The 14,760-nt window shown below is 40.7% G+C and overlaps 1 protein-coding gene across 1 annotated transcript in view; it reads left to right on the top strand.

Annotated features, from left to right (window-relative positions):
* The window catches only part of LOC126235161 (G-protein coupled receptor GRL101-like), a 364,334-nt gene that overhangs the window by 143,523 nt on the left and 206,051 nt on the right, over nucleotides 1–14,760 (top strand). The window contains exon 9 of the mRNA XM_049943894.1: nucleotides 4,505–4,621. Coding sequence (XP_049799851.1) covers nucleotides 4,505–4,621 — 117 coding nt within the window. The remainder of the gene's footprint in view (nucleotides 1–4,504; nucleotides 4,622–14,760) is intronic.

Raw genomic sequence — 14,760 nt, 5'->3', positions numbered from 1 at the left:
TCATTCGGACCAGCTTCGGCCTCGTGTGCCGGCAACGCCTGTTCCGAATGCCGCTACACCACCTTCGGCTCTACTTGATGCTCGGGACCTTGGCATCTCTCAATACTCACAACGCAGCCCTCTCACCGTCATCGCGATGCCAGCACAAGAACGGACGCCACCAGGAGACGTGCCCATGCAGGAACCGGATGACCATCCTCTGTCAGAGCAAATCTACTCGCCTCCTCCTCCAACGGACGCCGACACATCGCCAATGTTTCCTTTTATACCAACTGGACTTGCCGCAACGGGAAGATTGGTGCATGGGGCCCCAGCAGATTCACCCCTACGTCTCCTGTTGTCTCGACCCGTTATCATTGGGGACACTTCCGTCCGTACGGGAAGCCTCCTCCTCGAGACTTTACGGCGAGTTAAACAACGCCTATGGACGTTAGCCATCTACAGGACACCTCCATCAGGACCAGTGCAACAATTTCAAAGGGGGGAAAGGTGTTGCGACTCGCCGATCATTCAAAGCGCCGCCGCGCAATTACGCGCGTCCTCTACGTGCGGCGCTGTCTGCCAGCCATGCAGCAGCTGCGCCACCTAAGCGGCCAGTCGAGCAGCGGCCGCTAGACTGGGACTCAGTGCTCATTAGAATGTTAACGCGTGCACATGTCTTTCTTGTCAACTTACTCTGTGACTTATATGTGTTGTATCGTTCTGAAATATATGTGTTCAACTTGACGTTATAAAAGTATGTCCTTGACTTCCTCCAGTCTGAGAAATGTCCCACCCTAACAATTACAGGGGTGAGGGCTAACAGAATGATGCAGGATTTGAACAACAATGAAAACTGGTTTTTTCATGCACACAATGCAACCCAGAGGTAAAATAATATCAAGTGCAACAAATAATCCTTGGCCTAACTGAGGGCTGGCAAACTACCCAAAAAATCTTGTTTGGACTGTATATTAGTACCAGCAGTGAGTACTAAACTGCTTTGAAGTAAGAAGGTAGAATATTGTCAAAGATGAAGTTATTAGAGACATAGTATGTGGTCAGATCAGGACGTGGAAGGGCTAATTACCCATGTCCATTTTAAAGGAAACATCCTGGCATTTTTTGTAATTGATTTAGGGAAACAACACCAGAAATGATTCCACCAGATAGTTGCAGATTACGTTTGCCGCCCTTGGGCATTCATGTGACATCTCTTGAGTTTTTCACTTAGGCCTGTACATTTTCCCTGTGATTTTAAGCTGGATACCTTTGTTGCTTATGTGAGGAATTAAGTTTCAGCTAGCTTAGGAAACATAACAATAAATTGTTTATTAGGATTACAGGAGACTCAATCTTACTGACTGGATCATACCTGGATTATGCCTTATCCACAAACTGTGAACATTGTATGCCCTATCATATGAAGATATCTATTTACATGAAGCATACAGGGTGTCAGTCAGTAGTATGTGTACCATAAATATGATTTTGGAAATCATATAGTAAAACATGTTTTGTGGGCTTCTGGAAGTATATTTATAGAAGAAGACACTTTATGAGGATGATCCCGTGTACTTAAGTTGTTGCTGAAAGGTGTTACAAGATTCTGGGCAATAGAGCTTCTCTCACAACTGTGTGCTGTGCAACAGTGAAGTATGAGTCCTGGTGTTGAGGTTTCTAGCAAGTAAGACATCTTATTCTCCTGCTAAAACATGCTGCTAAACATTGTGTAGAATCTTTTCTTGTCATCCATTTTTTCAGCTGTGTAATCCATATCTGTGCATATTACTGGAATCTGAAGCTTGTCATCCCATGGTTTGTTGTCAAGTGTGTCTTTGTTAACTCCAAATAGACACCAAATTCACATAAGACACTATAATTCTTGTGACCAGTGATGTAGTTAGTGGACTACTTTGATTTGTATCTGTCTACATCTGTATTCCTCAAGCTACCTCATGGCATTTGGTGAAAGGTACTTTGTGTACCATTGTCACTTCCCCCTTTTCCTGTTCGAGTTTGTGAATGGTTTTTGGAAAGAATGATTGCTGGTAAACTTCTGAGGTGAACTCAAAACTCTAATTTTATCTTCAGGGTCCTTTTTGCAAGATGATACATTGGTTGATTCTTCCAGGAATGTATGCTCTTGGAACTTTAACACCATACCATGACGCAGATTGCCTCTCCAGCAGCACATTCACCAAATGAACCTGTAGTGAAACATGGTGCTCTTCTGTAAATATTCTCTATTCCCTCTATCAATCCTATGTGGTGCAGATCCCAGACTGACGAGCAATATACAAGTATTTGTTGAATGAGTGTTCTGTAAGCGACAGCTGTTATTGGTGGATTATATTTCCTCAGGATCTTCCAATGAATCTGTCTGGCATCTGCCTTACTTGTGATTAATTTTGTATGGTCATTCCACTTCAGATTGCTCAGTACACATACTCCTAGATATTTTATGGAAGATATTACTTCCAGTGATTGTTCTCCAATCATGTAATCACTCAGTAATGGGTCTTTCTATCTACATACACATTGCATTTTTTTATATCAAGGGTCAATTGCCAGTACTTGCACCAATTGTTTATCCTCTGCAGGTCTTTCGGTATTTCACTACAGTCCTCCAGCGTTGCAATTTCTCTGTATGCAACAGCAGCATCTGCAAAAACCCGCATGGAACTTCTGACACTATCCTCTAGGTCGTTTATACAGGGTGACCCAGGACAAACGGTCAGTATTCAAAGATATGACGGGAATGATGAGTTGAAGCAAAAAGGTCCAGTAAACATGGGCTCTAAAATGCGTACCATAAGAGCTGTGAGCACTTCTTTATATTCAATATTGTGAACCAAATTTCTTTTACTGCAAGCTCATAGTTTCCATATTTTGGGAGGAGATAGTATGGACCAAAACAAGAAAAAGACTGCTAATCATTGGCTTTAAATTGCATACCCCTTAAGAGCTATGAGCACTTGTTCAGTAGAAGAGATGCATTTCACAGTGACAAAGATGAACAAGTGCTCTTAGCAAAGGTATGCATTTAGAGCCCATGTTTAGTGGACCTTTTTGATTCAAATCATTATTCCTGTCATGTCTATGAATACTGATTGTTTGCCCTGGGGCACCCTGTATACACTGCGAAGAGTAATTGTCCTCTAACACTCCCCAAGGGTATGCCCGAAGTTAATTTTACATCTGAGGACTTCTCTCCATTGAGAATGAGATGCTGTGTTCAGTTTGCTACTATATAGAATACCTTCCAGAAGTCAAGGAACATAATATCTATCAGGGTGCTTGTCTCTCCTGCTTTCTGGGTCTCATGCACAAACAGAGCAAGCTAGGTTTCACACGATCATTGTTTTTGGAACCTATGTCGATTCCTAAAGGTGAGATTTTTGGTCTCCAAAAATGTAATAACATGTGAGCATAAAGCACATTTCAAAATTCCACAATATGCCAACATTAGAAATATAGGCCTACAGTTTTGTGTGTCCGTTCAAAGATTATTGTTGGATAGGAGGATATCCTGCACTTTTTTCCAATTATTAGGAATGCTGCATACCTTCAGAGACCTATGGTACACTGCTGCTAGAAGAGGGATAAGTTCTTTTGCATACTCTATATGGAACTGAATTGGTATACCTGCAGGTCCACTGGCACTTTCTATGTTGAGCAGCTTCAATTGCCTTACAGAGTGGAAACTTAATACTTGCTCAAGTTTGTTTCAGCTTGGAAGAGTTTCTGGAGGTACCAGTACTGCTAATTTGAAATACCTTTTAGACCAAATACCGTCATCAGTAATGTATGCCATTCATGTTGGCACACACCCAGACAGTGCTGTTTTTCTATGATATTTGAACATGAAAACCATTATGGTGTTGTGTTAAGCAGAATTAGACATGCATAATGATGATCATGCTCCAAGAATTATTGCTACAACGATTCCTTCATAAGATAAGTATTCTTGTGGTAACAGGTCTGTTTACGAAGGGGTAAACCAATATTTGTAACCTGGTCTCAACGCTGATCATTCTGTACAACAGTTCCATGTTCTAATACTGATTATGGTAATCTTACTACATAGCATCAAACAAATGAGTATTTGGTCAGCACTACACAGGTGCTACATTGTGTGAAATTTATCAAACAATGGAGAATCCAGGATGGAATGTAACTATATTATGAAAAGTAATGTTGCCACTCACCATATAGTGGCGATGCTGAGTCGCGGATAGGCACAACAAAAAGACTGTCACAAATTATTTGTGACAGTCTTTTTGTTGCATCTGTCTGTGACTCAACATCTCTGCTATATGGTGGGTGGCAACTTTCCTTTTCATAATATTGTGTGGAGTTTATAGTAAACACCCCTGTTGTGTTTCCCTTTTATTCATTGTATCATGTGAGAAATTCATTGTTACAGCATCAAAATCAGTCTTAATAACCCATTTTGAGTCTAGAGGTTTATGAGTTTGTAAGTAATCATTAAGGTGAAGTTACTTTTTCTTTTTTGTTTCAGGAAAAAAGAGTTGCTCAGTAAAAGAATTCACTTGTGCTAATGGGCAATGTATTCCATTGGAACAGGTCTGTGATCTGAGTTTTGATTGTTGGGATAAGACTGATGAAATGAACTGCAGTGAGTAAAATTACAGATTTGTTACATATTATGTAATATTCCTAACTTTTGTGGTATAATATTACCATTATTATGCAGGCGGAATCTGTCAGACTTTCCATTATTATTTTTTGTACATTGCACAGAAACAGAAGAAGGCATATGCCATATTAAAATTAGAAATAATTAATTAAAGGAAGATAAATTAACTAACTATAGAACAAATAACCATTGAAAAGAACAATGCTGATAGATAAATTACATTAACAGAATTGTATATTTTTCATAAACAGGGACCAATGCTTGGGCCATATTTGTTCATTGTTTATGTTACTGATCTGCTTAGCTCATTACGTTCCAAAGGAGTAATGTATGCTGACAGGTCAGCCTGTATACTTTTGTGTTCAGTTCAGATTCATTAGTGTTTGCACATGTTCTGCCAGTTGCCTGTCTTTTAGCATACCATCAAACAAAGTTTGCATCCTCTCCACTTTGGTGCTAGCAGTGCAAAAAGTTTTTGTCTGCTAACTTGGCTGCTTTAGTTGTTTACATGTGTTGTATGAGCAATGGAATGATCTGATGTAAATGAAATGTTGCTAATAGAAGACTACAGATCATAGGTGCTTCAGGGATCCAAGAGGTCCACGGCACAAATGCCAAAGGAAAAGATATATGAGTAGTAGAAAATCACTAAAGCACTCACAAAGTTCCAACTAGGATCATGAGAATAAATAATCAGGTACACTTATTAAAATTAAAAATATATGAAAGACTTGATCATTCTCATTGCTTTCGTTTATGGCAGCTGTTATTACATGGCTGATGAATCACTGTTATGTGAGAGATTTTTGGTGGTAAATGAAAAAGGTTTAACCGTATCATGGCATATAGCAGATAGTTTCAAGTATCATATCTAACAGGTTGCATGTCTATTTCTCATTCATTAATCATATTTTATTAACATTAATTTCCTTATACATACTTTAATGTACACTATCTGATCAAAAATATTTAGACATCTCCATGTAATGTGAAATTGACCACTAGATGTCCCGAGAGGTGGATCCACCAGTATAAATGGAGTACTGTGTTGTCATGAGAGATGCAGTAACAGCAGACTACATCAGTCAGGAGAACTCAGTGAGTTCAAACACATAATAGTCATTGGATGTTACCTGAGTAACAGATACATTAGAGACATTCAACCATTCTCAAGCTGCTGAAGTTGACTGTTGATGTGATTGTGAAGGAAAACCAGAGTTAAACTGAGACTAGGCACACCTCATGTACTGACAGACAGGGTCAGTAGAGAATATTGTAAGATAGTTGTAAATAAACACTTGAAATCACAGTTACAAAGTGAAACCATCAGTCCAGCTGGCACAATGACTGTGTGCTGGAAGTTAAAAAGCATAGAGGACAGTGGTGCAGCAGCTCTTTGTAAGCTATAGATTTCTTCAGTCAATACTAAGCAACACTAGAAGTAGTGTAAAGGCAACACCACTGGAGAGTGGATGACTGGAAACAAGTGAGATTGAGTGGTGAATCACACTGCACACTGACTATCTGATGGAAGGATGTAGATTGGATGAATGCCTGAAGAACATTGCCTACCATTATCAACATCAGTGCTAAGCAATCCTCCTGATCAGGTGTGGTGGAGGATACTTTTGGTGCCGCTATTTGATCCCCCCTTATCTCTTCCAATCACAAATAGCATGTGAGAGGAATTATCATCAGTAAACCTCTGTATTACCCCTAATTTCTGGAATTTTCTCCCCGTCGTTTCATGAGATGTGTGCGGGAGGAAGTGATCTGTTGTCCTACTCTTCCTGGGACATCCTGTCTCAGAATACCAGTAGTAAACCTCTCTCTGATGCACAATGCCTCTGTTGTAGTGTCTACCACTGGAATTTGTTGAGCATCTCTGTAGCCCTTCCACACTGACTGAATGACCCCTTGATGAAACACACTGCTCATCATTGGATCTTATCTGTCTCTATATGTTAAGAGTCCTTGAGTGATGATCAGTTCTCAAGAATCACTCGAACAAGTTTTTTGTAAACCGCTTCTTTCATGGATGTGTTACATTACCTTAAGACTCGTCCTATGAATCTGTCTAGCATCTGTGTTTCCTACTATTTGTTTTACATGGTCATTCCACGTAAGGTTACTACAGATGGTTATTCCTAGATATTTTATGATAGATACTGTTTTCAGTAATTTGTCATCAATGGTGTAGTTGCACAGTAATGGATTTCTTCTCCTATTATGTATTCACAGTATGTTACATTTATTTACATTCAAGATCAACTGTCAGTCTCTGTATAATTCATCAACCCTCTGCAGGTCCTTTTGCAAATCAGTACAGTCTTCTGCCATTGCTACACTATGTGATCAAAAGTATCCGGACAACCCCAAAAACATACTTTTCATATTAGGTGCATTGTGCTGCCACCTACTGCCAGGTACTCCATATCAGCGACCTCAGTAGTCAGTAGACATGGTCCTCCGTGGAACTCACGGACTGCTCAGATTTGCGTGCCACTTGTGTCATATGTCTGTACGCGAGATTTCCACACTCCTAAACATCCATAGGTCCACTGTTGCCAATGTGATAGTGAAGTAGAAATGTCAAGGGACACAAACAGCACAAAATCGTACAGGCCAACCTCATCTGTTGACTGACAGAGGCCGCCGACAGTTGAAAAGGGTTTTAATGTGTAATAGGCAGACATCCACCCAGACCATCACACAGGAATTCCAAACTGCATCAGGATCCACTGCAAGTACTATGACAGTTACGAGGGAGGTGAGAAAACTTGAATTTCATGGTCAATTGGCTGCTCATAAGCCATACATCACACATTAAATGATTGAATGGTGGAAAAACGTTGTGTGGAGTGATGAATCATGGTACACAATGTGGCGAACCGATGGCAGGGTGTGGGTATGGTGAATGCATGGTGAACGGCATCTGCCAGCGTGTGTGGTGCCAACAGTAAAATTCGGAGGCGGTGGCATTATGGTGAGGTCGTATTTTTCATGGAGGAGGCTTGCACCCCTTGTTGTTTTGTGTGGCACCATCACAACACAGGCCTACATCTGTTTTAAGCACATTCTTGCTTCCCACTGTTGGAGCGCAATTCGGGGATGGCGATTACATCTTCCAACATGCTCGAGCACCTGTTCATAACAGGCCTGTGGCGGAGTGGTTACATGACAATAACATCCCTGTAATGGACTGGCATGCACAGAGTCCTGACCTGAATCCTCTAGAACACCTTTGGGATATTTTGGAACACCAACTTAGTGTCAGGCCTCACCGACCAACATCAATACTTCTACTCAGTGCAGCACTCCATAAAGAATGGGCTGCCATTCCCCAAGAAACCTTCCAGCACCTGATTGAATGTATGCCTGGGAGAGTGGAAGCTGTCATCAAGGCTAAGGGTGGGCAAACACCACAATGAATTCCAGCATTACCAATGGAGGGTGCCACAAACTTGTTCACCATTTTCAGTCAGGTGTCCAGATACTTTTGGTGACATAGTGTACCTTCTTGTAGACAAACACATCAGCTGTGAATAGCCTTTTGGAACATCCAACATTTTGTACTAGGCCATTTATATATACTGTAAACAGTAATGATCAGTCACACTTCTTTCACATACTCCTGAAATTTCCATTACATTTGTTGATTTTGTTTCTTTAAAAATAACATATTGAGTTCTCTCTATGGTATAGTCTTGAATCCAGTCAAAAATCTGGTTCAGTACTAGGAAAGCATGCACTTTTTTTTTCTTCACTAAACAGCAGGTTGGGTTGGTGTCAGATGCCTTCCTGAAGTTAAGAAACATGGCACCAACCTCAGTGCTGATCTGTAAACACTGCAGATCTTGTGGAGGATCAGAGAATGCTGAGTTTTGCAAGATGTCCCTTTTCAGAATCCATGTTGATTTTTATAGAGATTTTTCTTCTCTGAAACTTCATAGTACATGAACATAGCACATGTTACATAATTGTACAACAGATTGACATCAGCAATATAGGCTTGTAATTATTTGCATCTGTCCTATGAGCCTTCTTGAAAATGGGAATGACCCACACTTTTTTCTAGTTGCTAAGTACCCTTCCTTGCCCCAGTGACATATGATAAACATTTGTAGCGCCAGCAGTGAAGTATGAAGGAGGTTGTGTTAACAGTGTAGGTTTTTTTTCCCCTTCTTCTTAGAGTGTGGCTCTCTTATTGCACCTAAGAAAATGATAAATGTAGAAGGAAATGAATGTACAGTAGAAGAACAGTTCAAAGATGATTGTCTGTATCAGCATGACATATAGCCTGCCATAAAGCAGCATCCATGAGGCAATTGTTCATGGACATTAATATCCCTGAAATGGACTGGCCTGTTCAAGGTCCCAATAGAACACCTTTAGAGTGAGTTAGAACATTAATTTCCCTCCAGACACCAATAACCAGCACCACTATCTTCTCTGTTTTTGGCTCTTGAGGAGTAATAGGCTGCCATTCCTCCACAGACATTCAGAGGCGCCATTGAAAGTGGCCCCCGGCAGAGTTCAGGCTGTCATAAAGGTGAAGGGGGAACACTCCACCCCCTCCCCCTCCCCCTCCCCCTTGTTAACATTCATTAATAAGTGTCCACATATTTATGATCATGTAGTGTATTCATTGAAGTGATTCATATATGTAATTGAAGACATCGGGAACTACCTGAGCCGGCCGAAGTGGCCGTGCGGTTAAAGGCGCTGCAGTCTGGAACCGCGAGACCGCTACCGTCGCAGGTTCGAATCCTGCCTCGGGCATGGATGTTTGTGTTGTCCTTAGGTTAGTTAGGTTTAACTAGTTCTAAGTTCTAGGGGACTAATGACCTCAGCAGTTGAGTCCCATAGTGCTCAGAGCCATTTGAACCATTTGAACTACCTGAGATATAGCAGCTATTGAAATGTGAAACAATCACCACTGGGTAAGGTAATTGTCTCATGTTTGCTAATAACTAGAGTGTAAATGCTACCCTTTCTTCAGGTTACATTTGTTGTCAGTAATTAGTATTCTGCTCATCTCAGTTTTAATGAGAAGCCAGTGAAAAACATCAACCAGTATATGTGCAAAGTTTTAGAATAATGCTAAGAAAACCTGGAGATGCAATGCAGCATTAAGTGCAGTACCTGAACACATTCCACACTTACATACAGACACTTAAATTCTTCCTATCCTAAGCCATTTTGCTTACTTAATCAAAGACAGTGTCCTTGTGATGGAAATCAATCCTCTCTGAGTATCAAAGTTTTCCACTGTTGCTGTAACTAAATAGTGTTGCAAATGTGTGCTGATTATTAGCACCAAAAACAATAATGGCGGTTTCATAGCCTGTACTAATTATCTCATGTCCTCTTCCATTCCATCTGGGTGTACATTTGTTCACAGATGCAAGTGAATGGTAGTGAACGCTGATAAACTGTTCATTTACTTGTGTTCACTTCCATTTGCTCTAGTGGAAACCGGGTTTGACAATATAACTTAAGTGCCTGGATTAATTTCCACCAAACATTCTTTCATATGACCTCCCATTTAGAAAATAGTGCTATTAGGAAATACAGCCCTGTCACCATTATGGTGGGGGTGTGGTTGATAGAAACTTTATAGAAATTGCAACTATATGTGGTGCAAAAATGACTAACTATCCAGAAGTCTTCTGTAAGCTAAAACACTTCTAGCAACCCTGGAGGTGGGAGCAGTGTTGTAGATCTCATACCCTATAGCCACAATTATTTGCTGTATATATTCCAATCTCTCTCTTCCCCTACTGTTTGTACTCTCTGCAACTCCCTCTGCTACCATGGAGGTTACTGCCTGATGCCTTAAAACATGTCCCATCATCTTGTCCCTTTTTCTTGTCAGTGTTTTCCATATGTTCCTTTCTTCACTGATTCTGTACAGAACCTTCTCATTCCTTACCTTATCAGTCCACATATCACTATATATCATAAAAAAGATAATGTGGCAGTTAAGACACCCCTAACGCCCCTTGGAATGAGGTGGAGTTGGAAAGGTAGTAGAAGTATTTTAAAATTTAATGTTATTAGTGTTTAATCCTTGATTTTCATGATTGTTAGTCTGTTGGTGGCAATTCTGTAGACATTTCTCCTCTAACGGTAGCTGTGGTGATGGAAAATAGATGAAATGCTAAAATAATTGAAAATGACCAATATTAGTGACAAACCTACAGGTTTTGGCTTGCTTGGCAGATATGTGACAGCCCTGATGACATGAAAGACCATGTTTATGGAACTGTCTTTTACCTAATTGGGATCTGGAATTAGTTTTAAGGAACCTCACCCCACCAATTTTACAGCAAGAAAAGGTTGTTTGTATATAAGATTAAATGATTGTCATAGAAGGAAAGGGTATGTTTCTTTATTTAACCAAGTTATAATTAATTGTGGTTGGAGGTGACTTCTTCTTTCTTCAACATATTTTGCTATTCATATGATATTCTACATGAAATGCGATACCAAATAGTTTTTGATTGATATAAATTGCTAATTATTGTCTAAAACTAAGACAATGATGAGCATTTATGATTGTGTTGGTGCCCATTTCTTAAATTACCTTTTGTTATAGTAACTGTTTTGGAAAGAAAAAAAAAAAAAGAAAAGGCTTTATGGTACAGTTAGTAACATTTCCGTGATTGCACTTCTACTTAATAAGAATCAGATGTTATAAATACTGATACAAATTCATTTCTTCTTATAAACTACATATGTACTCATGTTAGTTTAAGGTATAAATATTTTTTTAGGCTAGCAGTTCCCTGCTAGGCACAACAATCACCCCCCCCCCCCTCCCCCCAAACTTGAAAGCATAATGTCACATAGAAGAAGGTGTAACTAGATGACTGACAAACACTAACTTCACTTAACGAAGGTTTATTCAGCACTTGCACGTACAAGTGCATGGAACGAACTGCCTCCGGCTCAAACACATACAGTAATATACAGTTGCAGAACATTCCTGTACAATGATTCCTGACATTTGTGGGTACTTCTAGAATGTACTCGAAACCAATATATAAATTAAAATTTCACAATCCAGATGAGTTTTGAACTCACAACCCCCCACACAAAACTTTAGTATCATAACCACTACACCACTATGCTACTCAGCTTCTTCTGTGACATTGATCCCTCCTTAAGAGAACAGTGTCTCAGTGTTACATCATCCTAGTCCGGGAACAAGTCATTGGTCCTGCATCCTCTGACTCCCGATGACTGGTGATCACCCTGGCAGTGGTCTTAGAACTTCTTTTGCCGCTACGCTCTTCGTCACCTTTCTGTTGTTGCATGTCACTGGAGTGTCGAATTTATCCTGGGTTGCAGGATCCTTCGAAGAACGTGGACCGTATCTCTGACCTTTTGTCATCTTGTGTCGGGGTCGAAATCTTCAACCTCATAAGTAACATCAGACAACTGTCTTTTAACCTTATAAGGTCCAAAGTAGCGCCTGAGGAGTTTCTCAGAGAGACCAACCTTCCGAACAGGAGTGAAGATCCAAACAAGGTCACCAGGCTGGTAGACAACAGGGTGGTAGCTCTCGTCATACCTTTGGCGATTGTTTTCTTGAGCCTGCAGTGTGTGGAGTCGAGCTAACTGCCGAGCTTCCTCAGCTCTGGTTAACACCTGGCCAATGTAGTCGTCGTCCACATCATCAGAATGTAACGGAAACACAGTGTTCATTGTCGTAGTTGCCTCATGCCGATGCATCAGGAAAAACGGCGTATATCCTGTGGTGTCTTGTTTGGCGTTGTTGTAGGCAAATGTCACGAAAGGTGGCACTTCATCCCAGTTGCTCTGCTCAACATTGATGAACATTGATAGTTTGTTGGCCAAGGTCTTATTAAGGCATTCAGTAAGCCCATTAGTTTGTGGATGGTAGGCAGTCATCATGTGATGAGTAATGTTGCACCGATGGTTTATCTCTGTCACAAGATTCGATTGAAAAACTTTCCCTCGGTCCGTAAGTAATGACCTTGGGCACCGTGTTTTAATACAATGTCTTCCATGATGAATTTGGCTACCTCGGATGCTTCGGCTGTTTTCACGGCTTTTGTAGTGGCATAGCATGTCAGATAATCAGTGCAAACAATAATCCATCTATTGCCACTAGCAGACATTGGAAATTCTCCGAGGAGGTCAATCACAGCATGCAGGAAAGGCGTTTCGGCTGGTGGAATTGGTATGAGTCGGCCAGGTGGTTTCTGAGGAACTGCCTTTCTCCTCTGGCACTCTCGATAGTGCGACACATAGTGACAGACACTCCTAAATAAACCTGGCCAGAAAAATCTCTTGTGGATTCTATTGTATGTCTTAATAAATCCTAAATGTCTGGCCTCGGGTGTGTTATGGAATTTCTGTAGAACATCTAAGCACATGTGTTTAGGAATCACTGGTAGCCACCTCTTTCCAAACGGATCAAAGTTTTTCTTGCAAAGTAATCCATTAACTACCTTAAATTGTCATTTCACATCTTCTGATCGATTTAAGGCAAGCATAATTTTAGATATCTTGGCGTCCTTGTTCTGTTCAGCAGAGAGATCCTGGAGTGCAGCGAGACAGTCACTATCTTCATCAAAGTCTTGATGGTCTTTCACAGTGTTTCTTGAGAGACAGTCGGCATCTTGGTGTTTTCTTCCACTTTTCTACACTATGGTAACGTCATACTCTTGAAGACTTAGTGCCCACCTTGCGAGTCGTCCTGTTGGATCCTTAAGACCTGTCAACCAACAGAGTGAATGATGGTCTGTAACAACTGTGAATGGCCTTCCATAGAGATATTGTCGAAATTTACACATGGCCCAGATCACAACAAGACATTCTCTTTCTGTAGCTGAGTAGTTTCTCTCAGCTTTTGTAAGTGTCCTAGAATCATATGCTATAACCTTCTCTTTTCCACCCGAAATTTGCACCAGAACAGCACCGATTCCATACCCACTGGCATCTGCGTGTAGTTCTGTAGGTGCTCTCTCATCACACAGACCAAGTACAGGGTCAGTCGTCAGAGCTTTTCGCAGCACATCGAAAGAATCTTGTTGAGCACCACCACAGATAAATTTAGCATCCGCTTTTAACAGCCCTTGGAGTGGCCTCGCATTGGAGCAAAAGTCTTTTATAAAACGATGGTAATAGGAACATAATCCGAGGAAGCTTCTCACATCTCTAATACTTTTAGGAATAGAAAATTCCATTATAAATCTCATCTGTTCTGTGTCTGGCCACACATCTCCGTATTTTGATTTCTTTTGCTCCAAAGAGACACTTCCATGGATTAAATTTCAGTCCACCTAGTTGGAGACACTTAAGAACGGCCCTCAGTCTTTTTATAAGTTCATCAAATGTCTCTGGGAATGCTACAACGTCATTTAAATAATAAAGACACATCGTCCACTTCAGGTGACTTAGAAGATTATCCATCATCCATTCAAATGTTGCTGGTCTATTACACAAACCAAACGGCATGACCTTAAACTTATACAGGCCCTCAGGGGTTATGAATGCAGTTTTCTCACGATCAGCCTCATCCACTTCGATTCGCCAGGATCCCGAGTACATGTCCTTGGTTGAGAAAAACTTAGCCCCCTTCAGACAATCTAGTGTGTCATCAATTCGTGGAAGAGGTAAACGTCCTTTTTAGTTACCTTATTAAGCTTCCTGTAATCAACACCAAAGTGCCAACTGCCATCCTTCTTCCTGACGACCATGGGCTCTGCGAAGGCTGAATGATGTCATTCTTCATCATTTTCTTTACCTCGTCGTGAATTATCTGACATTCTGTTGCTGACATACAGTATGCTCTCTGGCTTATTGGTTGGTGGTCTCCAGTGCTAATCCGTTGCTTCACTGTTGATTGTCTAATTTGCTCTTCACCTGTGGATTGAAGCAGCCAGAGAACTCTTGAAGAATGGCAAATACCTTCTTCTGTTATTCCTTAGTGAGATCCAGTGTTAGTCGATCTAGAAGATCTTGTCTTGTAGTTGTAACACTAGTTTCGCTCACAGACTCGGAATTGGAGGTTTTTATGATGCTCAGCTGTTCTTCAATGAATGGCTCAGCATTTACTACACACATGCGTCTTGGAAGAATCT

The sequence above is a fragment of the Schistocerca nitens genome, chromosome 2 (genome assembly GCF_023898315.1).
Source record: "Schistocerca nitens isolate TAMUIC-IGC-003100 chromosome 2, iqSchNite1.1, whole genome shotgun sequence".
NCBI lineage: Eukaryota > Metazoa > Arthropoda > Insecta > Orthoptera > Acrididae > Schistocerca > Schistocerca nitens.
The sequence above is the reverse complement of the archived record's forward strand: the minus strand, read 5'-3'. Positions and strand labels throughout refer to the sequence as shown.